The sequence below is a fragment of the Tursiops truncatus genome, chromosome 14 (genome assembly GCF_011762595.2).
Source record: "Tursiops truncatus isolate mTurTru1 chromosome 14, mTurTru1.mat.Y, whole genome shotgun sequence".
NCBI lineage: Eukaryota > Metazoa > Chordata > Mammalia > Artiodactyla > Delphinidae > Tursiops > Tursiops truncatus.
The window spans coordinates 69,763,058-69,786,971 of record NC_047047.1 but is presented as its reverse complement, the minus strand read 5'-3'; the positions used below and the strand labels follow the sequence as shown (position 1 = coordinate 69,786,971).

The window sequence follows — 23,914 nt, the reverse complement described above, 5'->3', positions numbered from 1 at the left end:
CTGAGGAAAAAAAAAACACAGTCATGCTGACAGATCTGCTCCCCTTCACAGTTAAATCCCTTCCTCTCCTTCCATTTCGTATTGAATCTGTCAGGCTTTCATCCCTACCTTTCCACCACAAGTATTCTTATCAAGGTCCTCAATGTCCTTTACAATGCCAAATGCAATGAGCATTGATAGCACTTGACATATTTGAGCATGTACTCTTTCTTGGAGCTCTGTGTTCGTTTGGTTTCTGGAACAACTTTCTCTCCTGAGAAAGGTGACTCTCTTCCTAACCCTCAGTCTCCTCTGCTGGATCTTCCTCATCTCCCTGACCTCCATTTTAGGGCCTCAGAGCTCATTCTAGGACCTCTTCCCCATATCTGCTTGCTCCCTTAGTTATATCATTCAGTCTTACTATATAAATGCCTGTCCCTATGCTTATGACTCCTAAATTTAAGTCTCTAGCCCAGACTTCTCCCCTGAACACCATACCGTATATACCACAGCCGAATTGACATCTCTACTTAGAAGTCTAATAGGCATCTCAAACATAACATGACAAAAACGAAAGTGATATTCTTCCCCAAACCTGCTCGTCTCATACTTTTTTCACATCTCAATACACAACTCTATTCTTCCAGTTATTCAGAAGACAACCTTTTCTCTTTCTCTCACATCCCACATCAAACATCCATCAGCAAATCACATCAGCTTCTTAGCAGCTCTCACTCCTTACTGTCCCACTTGTACACTTTAGCGCAAGCCAGCATCATCCTTTTCCTAGACCACTGCAGTGGCCTCCTGTCTTCCTGCTTCCACCCTTGCTCCACTACAGTTTAGTCTCCACATGGTAGCCAGAGTGATGCTTTTAAAACGTGAGGCAAGATATCAGCCCTTTACTCAGAACACTACAACTTATTCAAAATACAATATAGGGCCGCTGATGCCCTACATAATCTTGCTCCAGGATACCTCTCTGACCTCATCTGCTATTCTCATCACTCATTCTGCCGTACTGGCTTCTGTTTATTCCTCTGTTCCTCAGATGTGCCAAGTACATTGCAAACTCAGGGCCTTTGCATTTTTAAATCCCTCTGCTGGAATGTTCTTCTCTCAGTAGCCACATGGATTTCTCTCTCATACCTCAAGTCTCTTCTTAAAAAATGTCACTTTATTAGACATAGATATTGAATGTCACCATATTAAACTTCCCTGACCATCATTTCTAAACAGCATTTCCCACCTCTTAGTCCCTCCTTTCCCTTCTTTATTTCTCTTTATCATGCTTAACAGCTGACATACTGTGTGTTAGTCTATTTACGGTCTGTCTCCTCCAACTAGAATATAAGCCTCAGAAGAGCAAGGACTTTTTGTTTACTTGTATATGTCCATCCCTTAGAACAAGTAAGCACTTAATATACATCTGTTGAACAAATGAGTGTAGAGATTCCCTATTCCTACCTAACTCATTTTTTGGATGCAGATTCAAATATGAACTTGAGTTTTTGTTGCACTTTCTATAAACTTTTGACTTTCCCGAATCATTTGAGAAAGAAAATAGTTATCACCAACTCTTCAAACATTCACACTTGCTTATTTGGTTCATGTATAAAAGTTTATTAGTCAACACAGGCAATATATAGTTTGTGATCACTCACTGTCTCTTTTGCACAGTGCAAGATACCACAAGGAACTGGGGAAAACAGCCCCTGTTGTCAACTTACCTAGAGTGTAGTTAATGACAGGAGTAGGTGGGAGAGAAGTAAAACATGAAACAAAGACTCATTAAGCAGAATGATGTAATAGAGCTCAGAGACAGTGTAATTTGATTCTTTTTCATTATCTCTTTGGTAGCAAGAGAAATAAAGGGTTAAACAAACTTATTTGTCCAGGAACTGGACAGTGTTACTGTGTAACTCTAGTCACAAAGGAGAATCCCAGGGCTTATTAGCATTTTAAAGGCAGAGGTCTAACCTCTGTGGTTTAACCCTTTGTTTCTGAGACTTATTTGACCAGAAACTCCTCCTTGCTTGTTAATACCTGTAATATCTATGGAACCTACTTTAGGCCAAAGTTGTCATCTTTCCCTTTTCCCCCCATGATTTAAGGGCTACCAAATACCTGGTGCTAGCGTAAGGAAACTGTGATAACTGCCATGAGGCAAATCAGGAAAGCAGGTGAGGGAGGGGTCCAGGAAAGTGTGAGGAAGGGGGCCTTCATGCATTGGGCCTAAGGTGCCAGTGAACCCCACAGTCCATTCCAGGACCTGGAACAGTGATTGATGCTGCAGAAGGGCTTGATCTTCTTCCCATGAGGGAAGAAACTAAAATGGAGCTATTGGCAGGAGTAGTTTGAAAGAACTTAGGCTAATATACAGTCCCAAATATAATTTGAAAAGAAATTAAATCCTAAACTTTTTTCACTAAGTATGACATCATTGCAGTCCTTGAAGCTGCTGCATGCATTAACTTACATAGCCCTGCGCCTTCACAGTGGTGATTTATGTATCAGTTGCAAATGAGCACTGTCTAAGGCAGAAATGTTCTCATTAGAAAATGGGCAGTAGACTAATGGTTTTTTCCCTCATCTTTAGCTGTGGGGACACTGTCTGACAAGCATACACACTGTACAGACATTAATGGTCCACAGATGCATTATTGACCATTTCCTAGGCATATAATTTTCTTTGAGCATTTGTGTTTTATAATTACTTGGGGAAAATTTGCTACTTTTCTTCAGACATGATGAATAGGCTGTTTCTCAGCCTGTTAATTTCAGTATGATTACCTTAATTTACCAGAAGCTGTAAACGTTAGTACATCCTGCTTACCTCCCAAGAGCAAGCAAGGAATAGATAAGCCATTGATGGGATAAATAATTTTTGAAATCAAATTCTTCAGAATAAACATTAAAATAGGTGGAATTTTACCAGCAGCTTATTGTTTAAAAATTGATAGATAATCACAAAACATTTGGTGTTTTTTTTGGAACTTACCAAAGACATAGTTCATATTATTTTCCTTTAGATGTGTATATCTGTATCACTTAGAATCTGGGGGGTTCAGATATAAAGTTTCAAATTGTATTTACTTGGAGTTTATTCCATACTATTCTATCTGCTAATAGAAACTGGTTTAACATTTGAGATCCTTGGTGTAACCACAGTCCAGACCTTGGTGGTGAAGAAGGAAGTCTAAAACAAGCCCTCTGAAAACCATAACTGGCATTGCATTTTGCTTCCTAGAAAAGACATGAAGCTATCTTCAGGCCTGAGAAAACCTTTGAAGTCTTCAAAAATATTACATTTTCCAAATAAAAATATCTGGTATATACTTCTTGGTTTCCTCTTAGTTTATAGCATATTGAAAATGGCCAGAAGCTGAATCCTTGAGAAGTGACAGCAAGCGGTAGGACACTGAATAAAGGCTCTCGAATTCTAATGTGCGTAAGTAGTTAGAAATGCAGCTTTCCATACCCACCCCCAGAAAATATGATTTACTAGGGCTGGGGTAAGGCCTGAGAGTCTCAATTTTCAATGAATACCAGGGAATTCTCTTGCAGATGGTCTCTGGACTACACTTCAAAAAACATTGGTATACATACAGTAAAATCTATCAACAAAAGCAACCTCATCAGTTGACAGCACTGAGTAATAACCCATGTCCACAATTAATTCATTCATCAGATATTTACTGAGTGCCTGCTGCTGTATGTCATTTATTAGTAGAGACAAGGAATAAATGGAACAAAATATCATCACTTCCCCCAGGTGTTAAATCTAAGAGAATATACAAGCAATCACAATATAAGAATGCTACCTTTGAATCATTCATTCCTTTGTTAATTTATTCAATGAACATTTATTGAAGACTAATATATATGCCAGGTACTTTGCTTAAATAGGATATTCTCTATTTAAGAAGATAAAATAGTGTAATAAATATTAGAATGATTTTGATGTTTAAGTGGGTAAACCAGTTATCTGGAAGATTTACTTCTGTGGAAAACTTCCTTTCTTAGTTATTTGAATAATTGAAGTTTAACAACTCTGATACTAAGCCAGATAATTATGACTTAAAATGAGGTCTTTTTAGTTATTAAACCCCTTGAGCAGAGTTCAAAGTGCATCTGAATGATACTTAGTTCTTATATATTATAATAAGATAAAATCTTACACATAACTTAGGAATATAAAATATTTTCTTTGGAATTCCATCGGATAATTTAGAAAAAGAGTCCACACACATTATCCCCATGTTCATGATCAGTGGATGTAATTGAGATTGTTTTTGAGTTAACAGTGTGTTCAGTCAAGCTGTCCAGAACCAGCCCACGCCTGCACAGCCAGGAGTGTACAACAATATGAGCATCACCGTGTCCATGGCAGGTGGAAACACAAATGTTCAGAACATGAACCCAATGATGGGCCAGATGCAGATGAGCTCTTTGCAGATGCCAGGCATGAATACTGTGTGCCCTGAGCAGGTAAGTGGCACAACTGGCACACTTGCTACACACACACATAGTGCTCTATATCACACTACACTGCAATTCATTATTCCAAGGAAATCAGGAATGTTCAGTTACCTGTCAAAAATAACCACACTTCTTTTTCTTTCCCACTATCTTTTGCTAATTACTATTTATTAAGATAATACAATGGAAATTTTGACAGACCTTGTAAGATTTTAGTCTCACGAGATTTTAGTGTTTTAGATTTATTATAAAATGATACATATAATACATTGACTTGGAACTTACCCCTTTATATTTTGAACACATTTTCTTCATTTCTCCCTTTCAGTTCAACAAACTCAGTACTTACCATATACAAAGATAGCTCTGTGGGCAATAATATTAACAAGTTGGGGAGGCACAACCTGAACAAAGGATTAGTTGAATAATAGGACAGAACAGCTGTGTAAGAGATGGACCCCATAGGACTGTGCATATATTTCTGTCAGATTAGGGGTATATACAGTTAACCACAGAGGGTTTAAAAGAAAAAGGGTCTGATTAGGAAAGTCTTCATGGGAAATTTGCCTAAAGGAAGAGATAGAAAAGAATATTCAATACTGGTTAGCACAGCATGACCTAGACAGGAATAGATGTTGAAAAGCCTAATGAATGTTAAGGGGATGTTTATATTATATTTAGAGCAGAATTTAATTGGTAAGCTTTTTACGGGGTGTTGCAGGCCATCGAAATGTTTAGTTTATCTTGGATCCTCCTAAAGATTTTTAAGGAAAGAATGACTAAATTCAAAGTGATATTTAAAAAAATCTTTGGGTACTCCCTGTAGTTACTATTCTGTCATCAACCACAGAGTAGACTATAGTGACTCAGCTATGACCATATAGCCATAATTTATAGCAAGTCTTAAAAAACATGTAAACACTGATTACCTTTTCTATAGAATTCCTTTTTGATATGAATTTTAAAAAAAGTCCCCATTCACCAGGTATTAGCCTAATGAAGTTAGCAGGGAAAAAAATCAACAACTTAGGGACTTCCCTGGTGGCACAGTGGTTAAGAATCCACCTGCCAACGCAAGGGACACGGGTTCAAGCCCTGGTCTGGGATGATCCCACATACCACAGAGCAACTAAGCCCGTGCACCACAACTACTGAGCCTGTGTTCTGGAGCCCGTGTGCCTAGAGCCTGTGCTCCACAACAAGAGAAGCCACTGCAATGAGAAGCCTGTGCACCGCAACAAAGAGTAGCCCCCACTCGCCACAAGTAGAGAAAGCCCACACACAGCAACAAAAACCCAACGCAGCCAAAAATAAAATTACTTAATTAATTAAAAAAAAATAGAACTTCATTTTAAAAAAAACTCAATGACTTAGTGATATCTTTTAGCAAAATAAAAGAACTAAATAGGATTGTTTCTTGTCCTTGTTGTTATCTTGTCGTATTTCAATTAGTAGAATTATTCACTATCTCTAGTATATTAAGACAATAATAAAAAATAAAATGAATTAGGTAAAAAGAATATTACATTTAAAATGTATTTCTTATATAGTTGGGTCTTGCTTTTTTATTCAGTTTGACAATCTCTGCCTTTTAATTGGAGTGGCTAGCCCATTTACATTTAATGTGATTATTGATATTGCTATTGAAGGTTGAAATCTCTCATCTTATTTGTTTTCTCTTTGTCCCATCCTCCCTTTTTTGGTTTAATTGAATATTTTAATTCATTTTATCTCCTTTGTTGGTTTATTAGCTATAAATAACTCTTGTTTTACTGGTGCTTTAGAGTTTATAGTATACATCTTTGTTGCCATCTACCTTCAAATGCTATTATATCACCTCGTATAAATATAAAAATCTCACAATGGTTTATTTCTATTTCTCCCCTCCTGTGCTATTGTTGTACATACATATCATATCTACATATGCTAATACCCCACAATATGTTGTTAGTACTTTTTTACTTTACTTTTTTTACTTTAAACAGTCAATAATATTTTTTAAAGTTTAAATAAGTAGTTTTTATATTTCACACGTAGTTATTTCCAGTGTTCTTCATTCCTTGGTGTAGATCCAAATTTCCATCTAGTATCATTCTCCTTCTTCCTGAAGGTCTTCATTTTTTATAGTGCACGTCTGCTAGTGATGAATTCTTTCAGCTTTTGTATGTCTGAAAAAGTTTTTGTTTCACCATCATCTTTGAAAGTTCTTTTCCCTGAATTCTAGGTTGGTAGTTTTAGCTTTCAGTACTTTAAAGACATTGCTCCACTGTATTTCTGATGAGATATCTGCTGTCTGTGGCTGCTTCTAAGATTACTCTCTTTATCACTGGTTTTAGGCAGTTTGATTATGATATACCTTAGTGTGATTTTCTTCATGGTTCTTGTGCCTGGGGTTCAGTCAGCCTCTTGATTCACAGGTGTATAATTTGCATCAAATTTGGAAAAGTATTGGCCATTATTTCTTCAGATATTTTTTTCTGTCACCAACTCCCTCCTCTTCTTCAGAGACTCTAATTACACATATCGTAGGCCATTTGAGTTATCCTACAGTTCACTGATTTTCTGGGTTTGGAGTTTTTTAAGGGGGTATGAGGTCAGTCATTTTTTTCTCTGTGTGTTTCATTTTGGATAGTTTTTATTGCTATAGCCTCAGATTCACAGTTCTTTTCTTTTGCAATATCTGATAGTTTTATCTAGTATATTTTCATCTCTAGAAATTCACTTTGGACCCTTTTTATATCTTCCCTATCTCTAACATGTTCAGTCTTTCCTCTTTTTGAATATGTGGAATATGGTTATTATAATAGCTGTCTTAATATTCTTGCTTGTCACTTCTAGCATCTGCATCATTTTAGGATTGGCTTCAATTAATTGATTTTTCACTTAATTATGGATCATATTTTTCTGTTACTTTGTTTTTTTATTTTATTTTTAAAAAATTTTATTGAAGCATCATTGATTCCAATGTTGTGTTAATTTCTGCTTTTCAGCAAAGTGATTCAGTTATACTTGTATATACATTCTTTTTTAATATTCTTTTCCATTATGGTTTATCACAGGATGTTTAATATAGTTCCCTGTGCTGTACAGTAGGACCTTATTGTTTATCCATCCTATGTATAATAGTTTGCATCTGCTAATCCCAAACTCCCAATCCTTCCTGACCCTACCCCCTCACCCCCATGGCAACCACAAGTCTGTTGTCTATGTCTGTGAGTCTGTTTTTGTTTCGCAGATATGTTCATTTGTGTCGTATTTTAGATTCCACATATAAGTGATATCATATGGTACTTGTCTTTCTCTTTCTGACTGACTTCGCTTAGTATGATAATCTCTAAGTCCATCCACGTTGCTGCAAATGGCATTATTTCATTCTTTTTAATGGCTGAGTAATATTCCATTGTGTATATATACCACATCTTCTTTATCCATTTATCTGTTGATGGACATTTAGGTTGTTTCCATGTCTTGGCTATTGTAAATAGTGGTGCTGTGAACATAGGGGTGCATGTATCTTTACAAATTATAGTTTTGTCTGGGTATATGCCCAAGAGTGGGATTGCTGGTTATGGCAACGCTAATTTTAGTTTTTCGAGGAACCTCCATACTGTCTCCATAGTGGCTGCACCAATTTACATTCCCACCAGCAGTGTAAGAGGGTTCCCTTTTCTCCACACCTTCTCCAGCATGTATTGTTTGTAGACTTTTTAATGATGGCCATTCTGAACGGTGTGAAGTGATACCTCATTGTAAGTCATAGTTTTGGTTTGCATTTTTCTAATAATTAGCGATGATGAGCATCTTTTCATGTGCCTGTTGGCCATCTGTATGTCTTCTTTGGAGAAATGTCTATTTAGGTCTTCTGCCCATTTTTCGATTGGGTTGTTTGTTTCTTTGTTGTTGAATTGTATAAGCTATTTGTATATTTTGGAAATTCATCCCTAGTCAGTCACATCTTTTGCAAATATTTTCTCCCAGTCCGTAGGTTGTCTTTTCATTTTGTTTTTGGTTTCCTTTGCTGTGCAAAAGCTTATAAGTTTGACTAGTTCACATTGGTTTATTTTTGCTTTTATTTCTATTGCCTTGGGAGACTGACCTAAGAAAACATTAGTACGATTTATGTCAGAGTCTGCTACTTTGCATACCTGGTAATTTTTTATTGGATCCCAGACATGTGAATTTTACCTTGTTTATGTTCCTATAAATATTGAGATTTGTTTTGGGAAATGCTTAAATTACTTGGAAATAAACAGTTTGATTTTTTTCAGGTCTTGCTTTTTTGTTTAGTGGGACCAGAGCAGTATTTAGTATAGGGCTAATTTTACCCTACTACTAAAGCAAAACCATTCTAGTACGCTACCTGAATTATGATGTTTTCCACTCTGGCTGGTGGGATCAGGACCTGTTCCCAGCTCTGTGTGATCTTTGGGAATTATTCCATGTAAATCTTTTCAGGTGAATCTTTGCTTTGGGTAGTTCTGTAACATCCATTAGCTAGTTGATCAATACTAAGCTGCTACTCTCTGTGTTGTTCTCTCCTGATATTCTGCCCTGTGAATTCTAGCTCTATACTCTCAATTCAGGGAGACTGCCAGGTGCTGTCTGGTTCCCTGTCCTCATGCTGCAGCCTGGAAATTCTCTCTAGGCAGTAGGCTGGGGTAGTGGTAGGACTCACCTCAATTGTTTCCCAACCCTTAGGGGCAACTTTCCCCTTCATTGCCTTTGTCCAAGGTCTTGAGTGTGTTCATTTCATATATTTTGTCCAAATTTTTAGTTGATTCAGGCAGAGGATAACTCTAATCCCTGTTACTGAATCTTGACTGGAAGTGGAAGTCTTTTGCTAATTAACTTTCACGAGTGTTGAATTAACTTTTTATTGAAGTATCATCTGTAAGGATATACAGAAAAGTATACGACTAGATGAATTTTCGCAAACTGAACACATCTTTTTAACTATCACCTAGATCGAGAAACAGAACATTACCAGCCGCACCCCAAAGGTTCTCCCCACACTCCCTTGCATGTCTGTCTACTTCTACAAAGGGAACCACTGTCCTGACTTCTAACAGCACAGTAAATTTCTAAGCTTGTTATTTCTGCTCTCCTCCTATTACTTTTCTGTCAGTGAGATTGTTTTTCATTGAGGAATTTGGTCTGCAACGTAAACAACTAGTTTGTAATTTGGTCTTGTACTTATCTTTAATAGATAAATGATCCAGCACTGAGACACACAGGCCTCTACTGCAACCAGCTCTCATCCACTGACCTTCTCAAAACAGAAGCAGATGGAACCCAGGTCAGTAAGAAAACTCTAAGCCCAGAGCTGTCAAGTTTTCTCTAGATACACAGGAATCTCTGTGTAGCATCGCGGTTAAGAGCCTGACCTTGAGAGTCAGACCTGGTTGTGAGTCCTGGCTCTGCTCTTCTTAGCTGTGTCATCCTGGGCATGTTAGGGAACTTTCCTGAGCTGCCGTATAACCAACAGAACTGATGAGATACCTGCTTAGAGGATTATGAGAAGGTTAAATGAGATAAGCTTTCAGAAAGGTTAATCCAATGTTTAGACAGGATAAGCAATCACAAATGACCACTAATTGCTATTTGTAAATAAACACAGTGCTAAAACTCATGTGTAATCAGAATACCTCAAAAGAGTTCAATAAATTCAGACAAAACAGAATGCGTACTGTGTACTCTGCCTCCTTTTAGAAGTTTGTTTCAAAACAATACAAATAACAAGGGTGGCCACTTTCCTATATCAGCATAAATTAAGATATTTTTTAAAAAACACAGGCCTTATGCAAAGGTGGAGATACAAAGAAACGTGAGACATGTTTGCTCTTTAGGTGAACTGTGGGGAGAAGTGAGGAAAGGAAGCTTCATTTGTGGAATGCTTATGATTTGCCAGGCATTGTGTTAGGCACTATCTGCTTTATCTCATGTAAACATCACTGTAACCCTATGAAGGAGTTAGTTTTCCTTTTTTTTCACAGATGAAGAAACAGAACCTGAGGTGATATAACTACATATACAATTCACAAACTAGAAAGTGGCAGAGCTGAGGTTCAAACCCAGGTCTTTCTAACACCAAAGTTCATGCTTTTTCTGCCATACCACTTAGGGTCTGTCGAAAGATAAAACATACAGACAAATGCACGTAAATTATTACATAACCAAAGAAGGCAAACTCAAATTTATTACAAGTAACAAGAGCCATAAGCATTAAAAGAAAGGAGAAATTCCTGAGGTTGTCAGAGAGCATTTATGTAGGAGATAGGAGTGAACTGGGCCTTGAAGGAGGCAAGTGAAGGAGAAAGGTACTGTGGTTTTTGGAGGCTGAGGAAGGGGGTGAGCTTGGAAGTCCAGGAGATTGGAAGTTAGAGGGCACAGAGACAGGGAAACAGTAATATCAGCATAGTCCTGGGAAGCCAAATCCACTGAGCATAAAGGGTTTGTAATAAGAATTCACAGGAATTAAAATTGGTAAAGTAGATTGGATCAAATTTCCAGGGGCCTTGAATACTAAACTCTAAGGAATTTGGATTCAGTCCTACAAAGGAAGCATCATCCCTGAAGGGGAACAGTGAGAAGAGTGCTAGTTTAAGCTTCATCTTGAGGGGGGAAGAGGGAAAAGGAAGAGCACTGGACAGCCAGCTCAGAAAGAGGAAAGCCAGTTAGGAAACTATGTGCATAGTTGGAGCATCGGGAAATAGGATCTGAGTCCTGTGATGGTGAAGAGAGGATTTTGTGCTGAGGGAAATGAAGTCTTTATTCACTAGAAGTTTTTAAAAGTCTCCTACTTACAGAGACATATACTTACGACAAAACAACTAAGTTTTAAAGTTCCTGAGTCCTGGGATAGTACGTGAATTGAAGTAAAAACTATGTTGGAAAATCTTAAGAGGTTGGGACTCAGCTCTCACATCACTCTTCTCATTGGGCAAAGCATAAGTTTTGTTTTCGTGTTGCTTTGCCTGTCTGTGAAGGTATAGCAATATCAGAAGTCCTCTGAGGTCTGGTCTAAGTCACCATGTTTTTAAGTAATAATTCAAAAAGGCTGAGATGTGTACTTTTTGGAGTTTGGTATCTTTTTAATAAAGCATTCTTTTTAAAGCAGCAGAATTTTCTCTCCAGTTTGTTTTATCATGCCTTTATCAAAAATTTTTTAAGTGTTTGGGGGCACAAACACCTTATGCTCTGCCCCAGTATTTCATATGTTGAAACATATAAACATGAAATTTTATGTTAATTTTTTAAAAAATCAGTCATTGCCTAAATGCACTATAGTTTGTGCTCACGTTAAGTTTCAGTGGCAGAATCTTCTTTCTGTGGTAGCCCATCATGAAATCTCTATTTGCTCTAATGTTTTTGTATTTGCCAGACAAAAGCGGGAGAGTGAGTTGGATAGAAATATAGAAACAGATGTACAGAAAAGGAGACGGAAAAGAACAAGGAGAGAAGGAGTAGGGGAGGATAGAGGGCTAGCTGCACTTGGAGAGCTGGGATGGGGAAGAGGAGAGAACAGGAAAAGAACACAGAGAATAGAGAAGGCGGAAGAAGGCTGGTAGGGGAATTGTTGACATAGAGAGAGAGGAAGGCCAGGGTTGGAGCTCTAGAAGCAAAAGAGTAGGAATGAGAAGTTATAGAGAACAAAGGTGGGTGGAGGGCACAGAGGCAGCTGGGGAGTAGACTCAGAGCTGGTGTATGTTATGTACCTGAGGAAGAGCCCAAAAGAAGAAGAAAACAAATGGGAGCCAATGGGGACAAGAAGCAAAATTTGGGAAACTGGGGGAAAGAGGAGGATGAGAGAGAGGGTGAGGACAGAAACAATACGAATCTAAATAAAGGTTTAATTCATCAGACACTAAAAAAGCTCAGCTCAAGAACTATCTGCCTTATCCGACAGAGTAGAGTGGAGGTGTAGGTGCATCGTGAGGAAAAAACATCAGGGGTTAGACTGATGGAGAAATTGGATGGTCGGAACATTTGACAATTGGCCAATTAAGGTTGATGGAAAACAACTTTTGTTCAATTAAGATAGAAAAGTTTTCAGAAACACTGAGTGTAATTGACATGAATTTAGTGATGAACAAAAAAATCTATCACTAATCTAAAATACTTCATGAACCTATTTAAACATGAGACACAAGTTTGCCAAATGCTGAGACACTTAGATAGATGCACTTGGATACCTTAGAAAGCATCTCCATTCTTGGTCTGGAACATTCACAAGTGTGATATTGGCCTAATCAGTTCTACAGATGACTTTTTAATAAGGCTGATTGTTGAAGACTAACTTCTGGCTTTGTTTTCCTGATAGAAAATGTTAAAACTGTGTAACCTTAGACTTTTTAAAGGAATACATATATTATTACTGAAAGTAGTTAAAGGGAAAATTCACACTGTTCTCAGCTAGTAGTTTACTGTTATTTTTAGCTCATGTGTTTAAATGGATTGTCTATCAGGAAAAATAAGTTAAATATAAAATTTTTATTTGTTCTAATATTTTGCTGTAATTCTAAAGGCAATATGTAAAGGAGCTATGTAATAGTATATTTAGATACTACACAAATCTTCTGGACATTAATTTTGGTGATACTGATGTCCTATTTACTGAGCTGTGGTGGTTTTTATTTTGCTAATACTGGGTTAAAGCCCTTAATTTTCTAACATCATAACGATTTTTTTATCCTATTAAAGTCATCCGTAGAATGCTTTTATAACCAGTTTTCCAAATAATATACCTATTTTTTAAACCCACCACTGGATACCCAGACTGAAACTGGGCTTTTCCCAATCTTGGCAATATTAGCAATGATGCTCATTTTCAGTATTGATGGCAACCCTGTAGGAGGCTTGACCATTCCAATTTTGATTTTATTTTTAAAGTGTGAACTTTCCAGAACCCTGAGCAAAATGAGTGCAGCGATTTTCTTTTTGTAGGACAAGAAGACAGAAGAGTTCTTCTCTGTGGTGACTACAGACTAGAGGAATGCTCTAGTGAGTTTCCACTTCAAGTAGTACCCACTCATAAGCCGGGGGGGCAGACCCTTCTGTCTAAACACATCTTTTATTTGTGTTCCAGCAGGTGCAACAGGTTCAGGTGTTTGCTGACGTCCAGTGTACAGTGAATCTGGTAGGCGGGGACCCTTACCTGAACCAGCCTGGTCCACTGGGAACTCAAAAACCCACGGCAGGACCACAGACCCCCCAGGCCCAGCAGAAGAGCCTCCTTCAGCAGCTACTGACTGAATAACCACTTTTAAAGGAATGTGAAATTTAAATAATAGACATACAGAGATATACAAATATATTATATATTTTTCTGAGATTTTTGATATCTCAATCTGCAGCCATTCTTCAGGTCGTAGCATTTGGAGCAAAAAAAAAAAAAAAAGAAAAAAAGTTCACTTTCGTTGGGAGATTGAGAGATGTTTTTGTTTCTTTCTTTGTAAAGGCCTTGGATATTGAAAAAATAACAAGGCAGAACAGTTGGACAATCTCTCTCTTGAGCCAAATTTAATTATTCTTATTTTTGTAATCAGTCATTGGCTTCTTATCTGGATGAAGGCTTTTGGAGGAGAACCAAAATGACAAGTTCCAAGGGGAAGATGAAGCTCCGCCTCCGCTGGCTCAGTCCTGACCCTGCCAAGGAAGAAGGGCCCAGTGGGGCTTTGCCTGTGCCCATCCACCAAAGGCTGTCACAATGTCTCTAAATCAGCAGCCCTCCCCTTCCCAACCAGGCAGCTTGTGTGTACAATCAGCTTCTTCTAGCAACTCTATATCTGTTGGCTTCAAGAGAATATTTTGCCTCCACATATGTACCCCTTCTCCTTTTTTTAAAGATGGATTTAAACCAAGATGCCTCCAGGAATGAGGACGAAATGAGTATATTCACAGAAGAATCCAAAAAATACAGTTTGGGGGAAAATGCAATAATTTTTGATGAGATGGGTGAAGGACAAGAAGCGAGTTATGTCAATTATTGTAGATACAATTTTCTGATTAAATCTGGACAAAAGGCAGCCTGTTCTTTCTGCTTTTATTGTATTAACAGCTGAGGTAGCTAAAGTTATTTAAAATAAAATTAAATTTATGATCCAGTAGCTTATTTTTCCCTTTAAATCTCACTGTAAATATATTTGATTTCTTGTAGAAATTGATTTCCTTCTGTTTAATTTTATGGTTTTATTATCCTACTCTTGATTTTTCTAAATTTCTGTGTGTGAAATATAACACTGATTGAATTGCAGTTACATTTGGCTAGTAATATTTCATTATTTTAATAACTGTGACGCCATGTATGGATTTACTTTGGGTTTTACATCAAAATGCCACTGCCAGAAAGAGCTGTTCCAGATGAGCTAGAGCATACTGCCCTAGAGTGTCCCTGGGATCATCTAACTTGAGAGCAGTGCAAGGAATTATCACCAGAAGTGCACAGGCTACTTGTACAGAGAAAAATTAATACTCAAAGAAAACCTTCTTCTTTTTTTTTTTTTTTTTAGATTGACTTTGGGAATTTGAATTTTCATCAGTGCAAATATAAATCTCTCTATTCCTGCTCTGAGGCTAATTGATACCATATTTTCCCTTTGTGTCTTGTCACTCTGCCACGTCTTGTCTCATCCTGGCCTCTGAGTCAAGGACCCAGTGAACTGACTTTCTAGTTCTAGAAGTGCCACTGAAAGGCCAGGAAAGCTTGAGAAAGGTATTCTGGAAGAAGCAAAGGTAGAGCCCCATCACTCGCCTTTACTGCACCCCTGGGCCTGTGAACGATGACAACATCTGACATTGTGCACCAGCTACCTCTGCTTCCATGGCAGAGAAAAGGCCATAAGAACTAACAATGGAAGAGGAGCACGGACTCAGACATCAAGGAAGAAGCCATTTTCCCAGGTCCTCCTTTCTGCATCTCACCACCCCTAGTTACAAGTAACTCCATTGAACAGCATCTATTCAGAACCTGTACCGAATAAAAAGATTGATGGAAGGGCTCAAGTGGGTAGCAACTATTGAAACAGAAACAGGACACTCAGTTACAAACATTCTCTCTTTTAGTTTTTCAGAAAAATGCATCCCTGATTTAATTCATTCCCAGCTTGAAAGCCCAGCCATATTATGCTAGTCCCTCCCAAACTGTTCTAGGAGGTCATTTCTGTTTTGTTTGTGATATTTAGACGTGCAGACTTCAGGAAGTTCACCTTTAACTTCAGCATTCCAGATGAAGTTTCCTGACTCAGTACTTTTGCATAAGGAACTTAAAAAAAAAAAAAAGTGGTAAGGAAAATTGGAGATGCTAATATCCTCCCCCATCCCAACTGCACCTTAAAGTATGCATGTCACCTTCAAGGTTTTATAATTGCACTGTTTGTTTTATGTATGTACAGATTAAAATTATTGCTACATTTGAGGAAAATAAAATTGCTTGCTTCTATGTAATTCCTGTCATTCCACAGGAAATTCACTTTTCCAGCTACTGAATAGATGGGTTGCCTCTTCTTTTACAGGGAAGAAATGAAACCTACATCCTGCAGGAATTGTCAAAACCCAAAATGACTAACTATAATTAAAGGATAATAAAAGAAAGGATCCCTGAAGCTAAAGCTCCTCGAAGTCACCCTAATAAGAACCAGCCCAGTGAAATTTGAGAAGGTCCCAGTGAAGTTGAGATAGTAGGCTGTGAGGAAATGCTAACTCTGGCCACTTGTCTGATGATTAAACACTCTGGTCCTACTGTTTCTTGACCTAGGAGATCTGGTCCAGGCAGCACTTCTTAGCCACAGGATAACATCTCTCCCACAATCATTGGTTTTTACACACTAACATTTATTATTATTATGCAGATGTTGAATCTTACTTGAGGAGGCTCTTTCTTGACAATGCATTTTATGAAAATTAGGCCCTGTTTCTTGTTTGTGTGTTTTTTTTTTTTTTTAGGCAACTAGGTTCACCAACACTTGGCCAAGTAGGGCCGGCCAGGGTAAGGAGGGTGAGCAAATGTGATTCTAGAGGGAGGGGAGGGAGTTTATCGCACACACATTCCTACGCATAACTACACACAGATTTGGTAGCTGTTGTCTCAAATTATACTTTTGGGAGAACAGAACCTTTTTTCCAAAAGTCAGGATAAGGTAAAAAAAGATACTTAGGTGAGGCTGAACATTGATTTAAATTTATCCTAAGGTAGGGGTGTGAAGGCCATTAGAAAAACAAATAGTAATAAGTGAGGAAAAAGTGAGGTTGATATAGAACTTCATCTTCTTTATGGTTTTGCCTAGAGTAGTTTCCATACTTAGAAACTGTCTCCTGGGCCCTAAGAATCAAAGAAAAAGAAAGGACAGTTGTCTGTTTACAAAGGAAGTTGTGCTTATTTCCTTGTTGACATTAACTGCTCTTCCCAGAAGAGCTGCTCCACTTGAATAAAGTGAATAATTCAGAGCAAGCTCGATCCTTGACCATTCCTGTACCTCTGAAGAAGATCTTGATGATTTAATTAGGCCCATAAATTTTTTTTATTGGAGAAAACTGCCAAAGGAAGCATTCCTCCATACAGAACCTTTTCTGCCAGCACTAAATTAGTTTTCTTTTTATACTTTATATTCATTGCCACAAGAGCTCTTAACAAGATTGAAGAAACGCAAAGCTCTGGCCTCACTTAACACATTTTATTGTCTTTATCCAAGGCACTAAGGATGTGGAAGGATCCAGACAGATGTGAACCCTGCCCTCCCAGAGCTTATATTTACATGGGGGTACTTACATAGTTATAATCACAATTGGATTAAATGATATAAAGGAGAATCAGAAGTTGCTTTGTGAGTGAGACCTTGTCTGGAGAGTGAAAGGTTTCCTTGAGGAAGAAATGGCATTTGAAGTGAGGTTTGCAGGATGGGGAGGAAGTAGCTCAGTGAAGAGCAGGCTGAGAATTCTGAGGACTGGCATGTGTGAAGGAGGGCCCGGAGGCAAGAAGGAGCCCCAGAGAGCTGCTCTTCTAAACTATTAACCAGTGTTCTGAGTTCTCAAACATGTTATTAGAATTATGTTACCTGGTGGGCTGCAAAGTAATTTAAATCAGCTTTTGGCTCCAGGAGGGACATGAACGGGCTTTGGGATCCTCACTTGGAAATTGTGCCAGCCAGTAGCTAAGGTCTCTTCCCTAACTAGCCCTAACCAGCCAGAAGTGCAGGCTTTTATAGCTTTGACATGATCTGTTGGAGCTGATGAGAATAATTTTAAAAATTCAGGGAAAATCAATTTGCACTGTAACATTTCTAAGGTGCTTTTAGGTACATTATCTCATTTAATCCCCTGCAGTCCTTCGAGAGAGTTGTAAAGAGAAAGGTCAGGACACAAACACTGTCTTTCAGTAGAATTGGGACTGGAACCAGCTCTTCTAATTCCAAATTCTGGATTAACTATCCTGGACTATATGATTTAGGATGCATTTGGAGTCTGCAGACTTTAATCTCATTGTGTGACCTTAGGCAATGCTTTTTTACAGGAAATAACTTTTAAAAGCAGGCTTTGAAAAGAGGCCTGAGAACTCACAGGCTGAGAAGAGAGCACCTGGCCCCTTCTCTGGAGGCAGTCAGAGAGCCTGACCTTTGGAAGCCTAAAAGAGGGTGAGCTTTGGCATGAAGTCAGCAGGTGTCCCGATACAGTTTTGGGAGAGGCATTCTGTCCCTGCGTATCTTAACAGAAAATGAAGGAGGGGCTCCATGAAACTGCAGTGTCATCCCCTTAGCTTAAAAGAACTTTGGAAAATATGGGTTCCTTGTGGGGCAGGTATAAAACGACTGGCAGAGGACCCCTTTTGTGAGCTAAAAAATTTGGTTTCTTGGAGCGGATCATGGAAGCATTCACTTTTCTCTAACTCTTGATCCTTTTGCAGACAACGAATCTTTCTTTTATGCTGGAGTTTAGCTCTGGTCTAATCATTTGTGCTTATCTCAGAACTTTGGTAGTTTGTGCAACCAGCAGAACTAAGCAGTGTCTAGAGGTATTTGTAGCAAACCCAAGACATTGGCTTGAGAAAAGAAGAATTAAAATGTTAAAAGGAATAATTTCTATTTCATCAGGTTTTCCTCCCGCTCCAATGCCCAGAGGTCCTAAGGTACAGAATAAAACAAAAAACTTTAGACCAAGTTTTCAGTACTTATGACATTTTTGATGAGCTGTTGCAGTACAGACACTGTGATAGGAAGTGTGGGAAGTACAGAGACACTTGCCTGAAGCTGCCTCCTTCCTAATAATGGAGATTATTACAATCAGTTAAATACTTTCCAGGCAATATGCTAGACTAATACTCTTGTGCTAATAATTTCTTAGTTTGTACAGCACATTCACATACAGTATGTCATTTGATCTTCAAAATCCTATGAAGCAATTAGAATAGGTCATAGTGCCGTCTTACAGATGGTGAAACTGAAGCTCAGATGAATGGTCAGGTGGCTGGTAAGTGCCAGACCCAAGAGTCTATCCTTGGGTTTTGTGATGAAGCCTGCCGTTGTTTCCACTGCCCAATTCAACTATTAAAGATAAAAGCACCCTTAGACAGTGACACATAGAGACTAGGAATCCTGATGAGTTAAGAGTTTTTCTCTAGAATTCAATTTCCTTAAAAGCTTATAGGGGTTTCCATTTTGAAAATAAAACCTGGGCACTAATTTTGAATGTGTTAAAATACTGATTTTTTTTTTTTTTTTTTTGTATTTTAAACTTGTGTGAGGGTAATAGTTCTCAAGCAAGTCCCTGACTCTCGCTGAACAATTTCATCTTTTCCCTTGAACCCAGTACTGCTTACATTTATATGCATCTAAAGTCTACTCTTCTAGCCAAGATCTCTCTTCAAGATCCAGTCTCTAATTTCCAACTGGTGAACATTACCACGTGGATGGCTCCCACCCCACACTCAGCACCTCAAACTTAAGCCCCAAACCAAACAACTTATCTCCCCACAAACAGCTTCTTTGTCCCTTACCTGAATTAGTTGTACCATCATTCCGTTAGTGGTCCTTTTCAACAACTGCCTCCTACTCAAATTACCGAATTGCAAAAAGTTGTCTTTTGTAATGCCTCGGAGCTGTCTTCTCTTTTCTAAGCCTATTGATCAGAGATCGAATTCCAGACTCTTTATGGTGGGGGTGATTATAGTAACTACCTTCATGCCTTTTACATTCATCCATCACACCGTCATCAGAGAAGTCTCTCTAAACACAACCTTCAAAATCTGTTGGTGACTAATTCTTGCCAATTGTTGACCTGAAATCTACCAGCCTTTTAAGCTTCATGGCCCTCTACACCCTCTCTAAAACAAATGATCCTGCCACACTGATCTGGTCTTTATTCTTGGATTCACCGTTTGTGTTCCCACTTCCATTGCCACATTCATTCTCTTCCCCCCAACCCGTAATGCTCCTCCTTTCTCCTCACTACTCATCCTTCATGGCTTCAATTTATTTTTTTGAATTTTTGAATTTTATTTTTTTATACAGCAGGTTCTTATTAGTTATCCATTTTATACGTATTAGTGTCTACATGTCAATCCCGGTCTCCCAATTCATCCCACCACCACCACCCCCACCGCCACTTTCCCACTTTGGTGTCTATACGTTTGTTCTCTACATCTGTGTCTCTATTTTCTGCTCATGGCTTCAGTTTAGATGCCCTTTCCAAGAAGCCCTCCCTGGACCCCACACTTAGATTAGTCCCCTCTTCTGTACTGGCTTGTGCAGTGTCGGGGCCTCCATTTGGCACTTGGCTATATGTACGTGTTTCTCTCCACCAGATTGTAAGCTTCTTAAAGAAGAGGTTCACATCTCTCTTTCTTCCCCCTCTCAGTGCCTTCCACATAGTAGGCTCTCAACTGCTGATTGAAGAAATAGATGCAGAAGCAGTATTTTAAATAAGGGAAACGAGCTGATAGATCAGGTGCTGAGTTGTCTTCCTAGAGTCTGGATTGTTAAGCTAATGGAAGGTTGCAAAGTATCCAAGAGTTCAAGACAAGATCATGATTCTATCATGATGACTGTTTCTTTTTTTAATGAAATGTGAGCCTCTACATATTTGGAGAATTTACAGAACATTAGCAGTTATCTTTATTACTTCCATTTTTTTAAGGACCGTGTCTAAAAACAATTAATGCACATATAAGTTACTCAAAAGTAGTACTTCATTATTTACATGCTCAAGCTTTATATTTATCGATGATACATGCTGCTGTTAAACCCTTTACTTTCCTCAGAAATTACTTCCCCACTGAAGATCAGCTGATTGGATTGACTACACTTAATGAGAAAATAGAAAAAGACAGATCAGGAGAGACAGTCCCTTCTGGTTTTCCTTCCCAGAGTGAGTATATAGAATGTCCTACTAATCTTTCACCTACAATATAATGCCACTGAGAAGTGATTCATGATGAAATTGAACAAGAATAAGATGGCTTTTTGTGAAATTTCTAATTGGCCTTTAAAACCAGTGCCTCTGGAAACTGAGTGACTTAACTTGGTACGTAGACAGATGGGAAAGGTCAATGAGCAGGAAGACCTTCCTCTAACAGAACAAATGTCCTACTTGGAATTTTCCTCATACCTGAAGAGCCAGCCCTGCTCAGTTCTGCCTTGTTTGTTTTCAAATCTAAAGTAATTTATCATACACCTGCCTGTACTAAATTTTAGGCTGCATATTTCCTATTCATTGTCCTTTTTAACTTGCAAACTTTTATAAAATAGGTATTAATTTTTTTAAATTAGCTTTTCTTTTTAACATTCTTCTGATGTTAGCAATTGTGTTTTAAATGATAATTACTTAGTAAGCTAGACTTTAAAGTTCAACAAAAACCAACTGGGAAAAAGGCTCTACATAGAAAATGCTCTGTTTAAAGACTCGTGCACGTCTAAGCCTCGGCTTTAAAATTTCATCCTATCTTCTCTTGAAAACTTTTTTAAAGCTTTTTAAGAACATTTTCACGTGTATGTGAAAGTAGCAAGATTAGTATAAGGGACTAGTTCTAGGTTTTCAAATCAGCCTTTGATATGTAATTTTTATAACCCCAGATAAAGAGGTGGCTTCAGTCACTCTTTCCACGTCAAAAAGTAAGTTGTAGTTAGTCTTGGGAATCTTTAGACTTAAGGGTTTGTCTTTTAAAACATTGCACAATAGCTACTTTAAAGAATGAATATTTTTAATGTAATAGTAATAACAACATATATATTTTCAGTCAACAGTTATTCATTTAATACCTAGTATTTCCCAGGCACTATTCCAGGCACTGGGGCTACATCCATGAAGAAAATGAAAATCCTTGCCCTCATGGAGCTTGCATTCTAATGAAGCTTGACTGACAAATGAACAAAATATGTGGTGTGCCAGAAGATTAGTGCTATGAAGAAAAATTAAGTAGGGAAGGAGGGATAGAGAACACTACTGGAGGAGAGTGGTTGCAGTTTAAAACAGGAAAGTCAGGTCTTCAGAGAAGGGGACATTTGAGTGAAAATATGGAGAAAGAGCTTTCTAGGCGGAGGTGCAAAAGTCTTGAGGCTGGAGCAGAGTGAATGCAGAGACTTGTAGGAGATGAGGTCAAAGAGGTAATGAGGGCCAGGATGGTGTAGGGCCCTATAGACCAATGTAAGAACTTTGGCTTTTACTCTGAGATGGCGAGCCATTGGAGGATTTTAAGCAGGGGAGTGACCTGATCTCACTTGGGTTTTGGAAGGATCACTCGGGATTTTGTGTTGCACATAGTTGTGGAGAAGGCAAATGCAGAAGCAGGTAGACCTGTAGGAGCCTATTGTAATAGTACAGCTGCGAGAAGATGAGTGGGACCAGAATTGTAGCAGTGGAAATTGTGAGAAGTGGTGAGGTTCTGGGTGTATTTTGAAAGTAGAGACAACAGTATTTGCTGACATATCAGATGTGGAGTGAGAGAAGAATCAAAAACAACTCCAAGGTTCTTGGCCTGAGCAAACTGGAAGGAAGGAATTTCCATTAACAGAGATGGGGAAAAGAGGCAGGTTTAATTTATTTTCTGTCATGATAAGTTTGAGATTCCTGTTAGACATCCAAGAGGAGGAGATGTCAAATCTATTGGATACAGAGGCGGCTGAAATTTAGGGAGTAGTTGGGGCTAAAGATACAAATTTGGAAGTCATCAGTATATAAATTGGCTTTTAAAGCTAGGAGACTGAAAGGTAACTGGAACCCAGGTCTCTTAACTAGGCCATCTCCCTCATATTAAATAATCATGCCAAAGTAGGGTTTATTCCAGGAACAAAGATGGTTCAGTATTTGAAGTCTTACACTGCAAATCACCACAGTAACAATGGAGAAAACCCATATGATCATCTCAGTAAATGAAAAAAAAAAACACACATATGAATTTTTTAGATTTAGCAAAGCAGTGGCAGAAGGGAGCTTCCTTAATCTGATACAAAGAATTTGCTGAAACTTTCAACAAATTAACATACCTAACAGTGAAGATTTAAAAGCATTCCCATTGCAGTCAATAATAGCAAGTCAGGGATACCTATGAACACGGCTAGTATTCTACTACAGGTCCTAGCCAGTGCAAGGACCTGAACTGACCTCTCCATAATGCAATAAAATGAGAAAAAACATTGAGTATAATGATTGCATTGAAAGAGACTAAATTGTCTGTGGTGGTGATAGATATATAGTGCTTTTGTAGGGTATTGTTTAAATTGATCCTTAAATTTGAATTGATTAATTCCTGTTAGGAATTATTCACAGATAAAGAAACTCAAGCAAAATTGCATAGCCATAAGTAGCAGAGTTCAGCCTTAATCTCAAGTCTTCTGGGACTGTCCTCTGCCTTGCTCTTTCTGTTTATACCATAAGGAAGTAACACCATATTGCTTACGGCTCAGTTTTCATTTTGTAACCACATCATCAGTCTTGTGCCATTATTTCACACAGCTTCCTTACTGATGTCCCAGCTTTCCTCCCCATTCCCAGCAAATACATCTTGTACCTGTTGCCAGAACAGTCTTCCTCTTGGATCATTAGTACTTCTTCAGAATTCCTTACATCCAATGCTGAGGAGGAGGTGGAATGCCTTATCCCCACTTCTTCCTTTACAGAGTGAGTTTAATAAACATAATCCTATGGAGTCTGTTGTTCCACTCCTTGTTCTTCTTCATGCAGTTTGAATGAATAGCCTAGTTGGTGGCTGATTGCTTTTGGTCCATGTTTCTCGTTTGGGTGGAACTAATCAAAGCTTGATAGATTGAATGTGGGGGATTTTTTCTCTCTCTCTCTCTCTTCTCCACGTGACCAGTAGGAAGGAGCAACTTTCGTGAGTCTCAGGACAGGAAATTAGCAAGCCCATTCAGGCTATCACACAAAGCTCTATCATCTAAGCTATGGATAATAAAAGTGATATTTTGCTTTGTCACCTGCTTTTTATCTTATTTCTCAAAAGCCTAGGTTCAGG

At 38.3% G+C, this 23,914-nt stretch overlaps 1 protein-coding gene across 8 annotated transcripts in view; it reads left to right on the top strand.

Annotated features, from left to right (window-relative positions):
• The window catches only part of NCOA1 (nuclear receptor coactivator 1), a 260,501-nt gene extending 244,603 nt beyond the window's left edge, over positions 1-15,898 (top strand). For 5 of the 8 annotated variants that reach the window (XM_073791697.1, XM_019943146.3, XM_073791695.1 and 2 more), the window contains 3 exons: positions 4,287-4,470; positions 9,668-9,757; positions 13,547-15,898. In XM_073791697.1, coding sequence (XP_073647798.1) covers positions 4,287-4,470; positions 9,668-9,757; positions 13,547-13,717 — 445 coding nt within the window. In that variant the 3' untranslated portion in view covers positions 13,718-15,898. Of the gene's footprint in view, positions 1-4,286; positions 4,471-9,667; positions 9,758-13,404; positions 13,462-13,546 lie in introns of all 8 variants that reach the window. The other 3 variants (XM_073791700.1, XM_073791699.1, XM_073791698.1) reach the window with 3 other exon arrangements.
• The last annotated feature ends 8,016 nt before the right edge of the window (positions 15,899-23,914 follow it).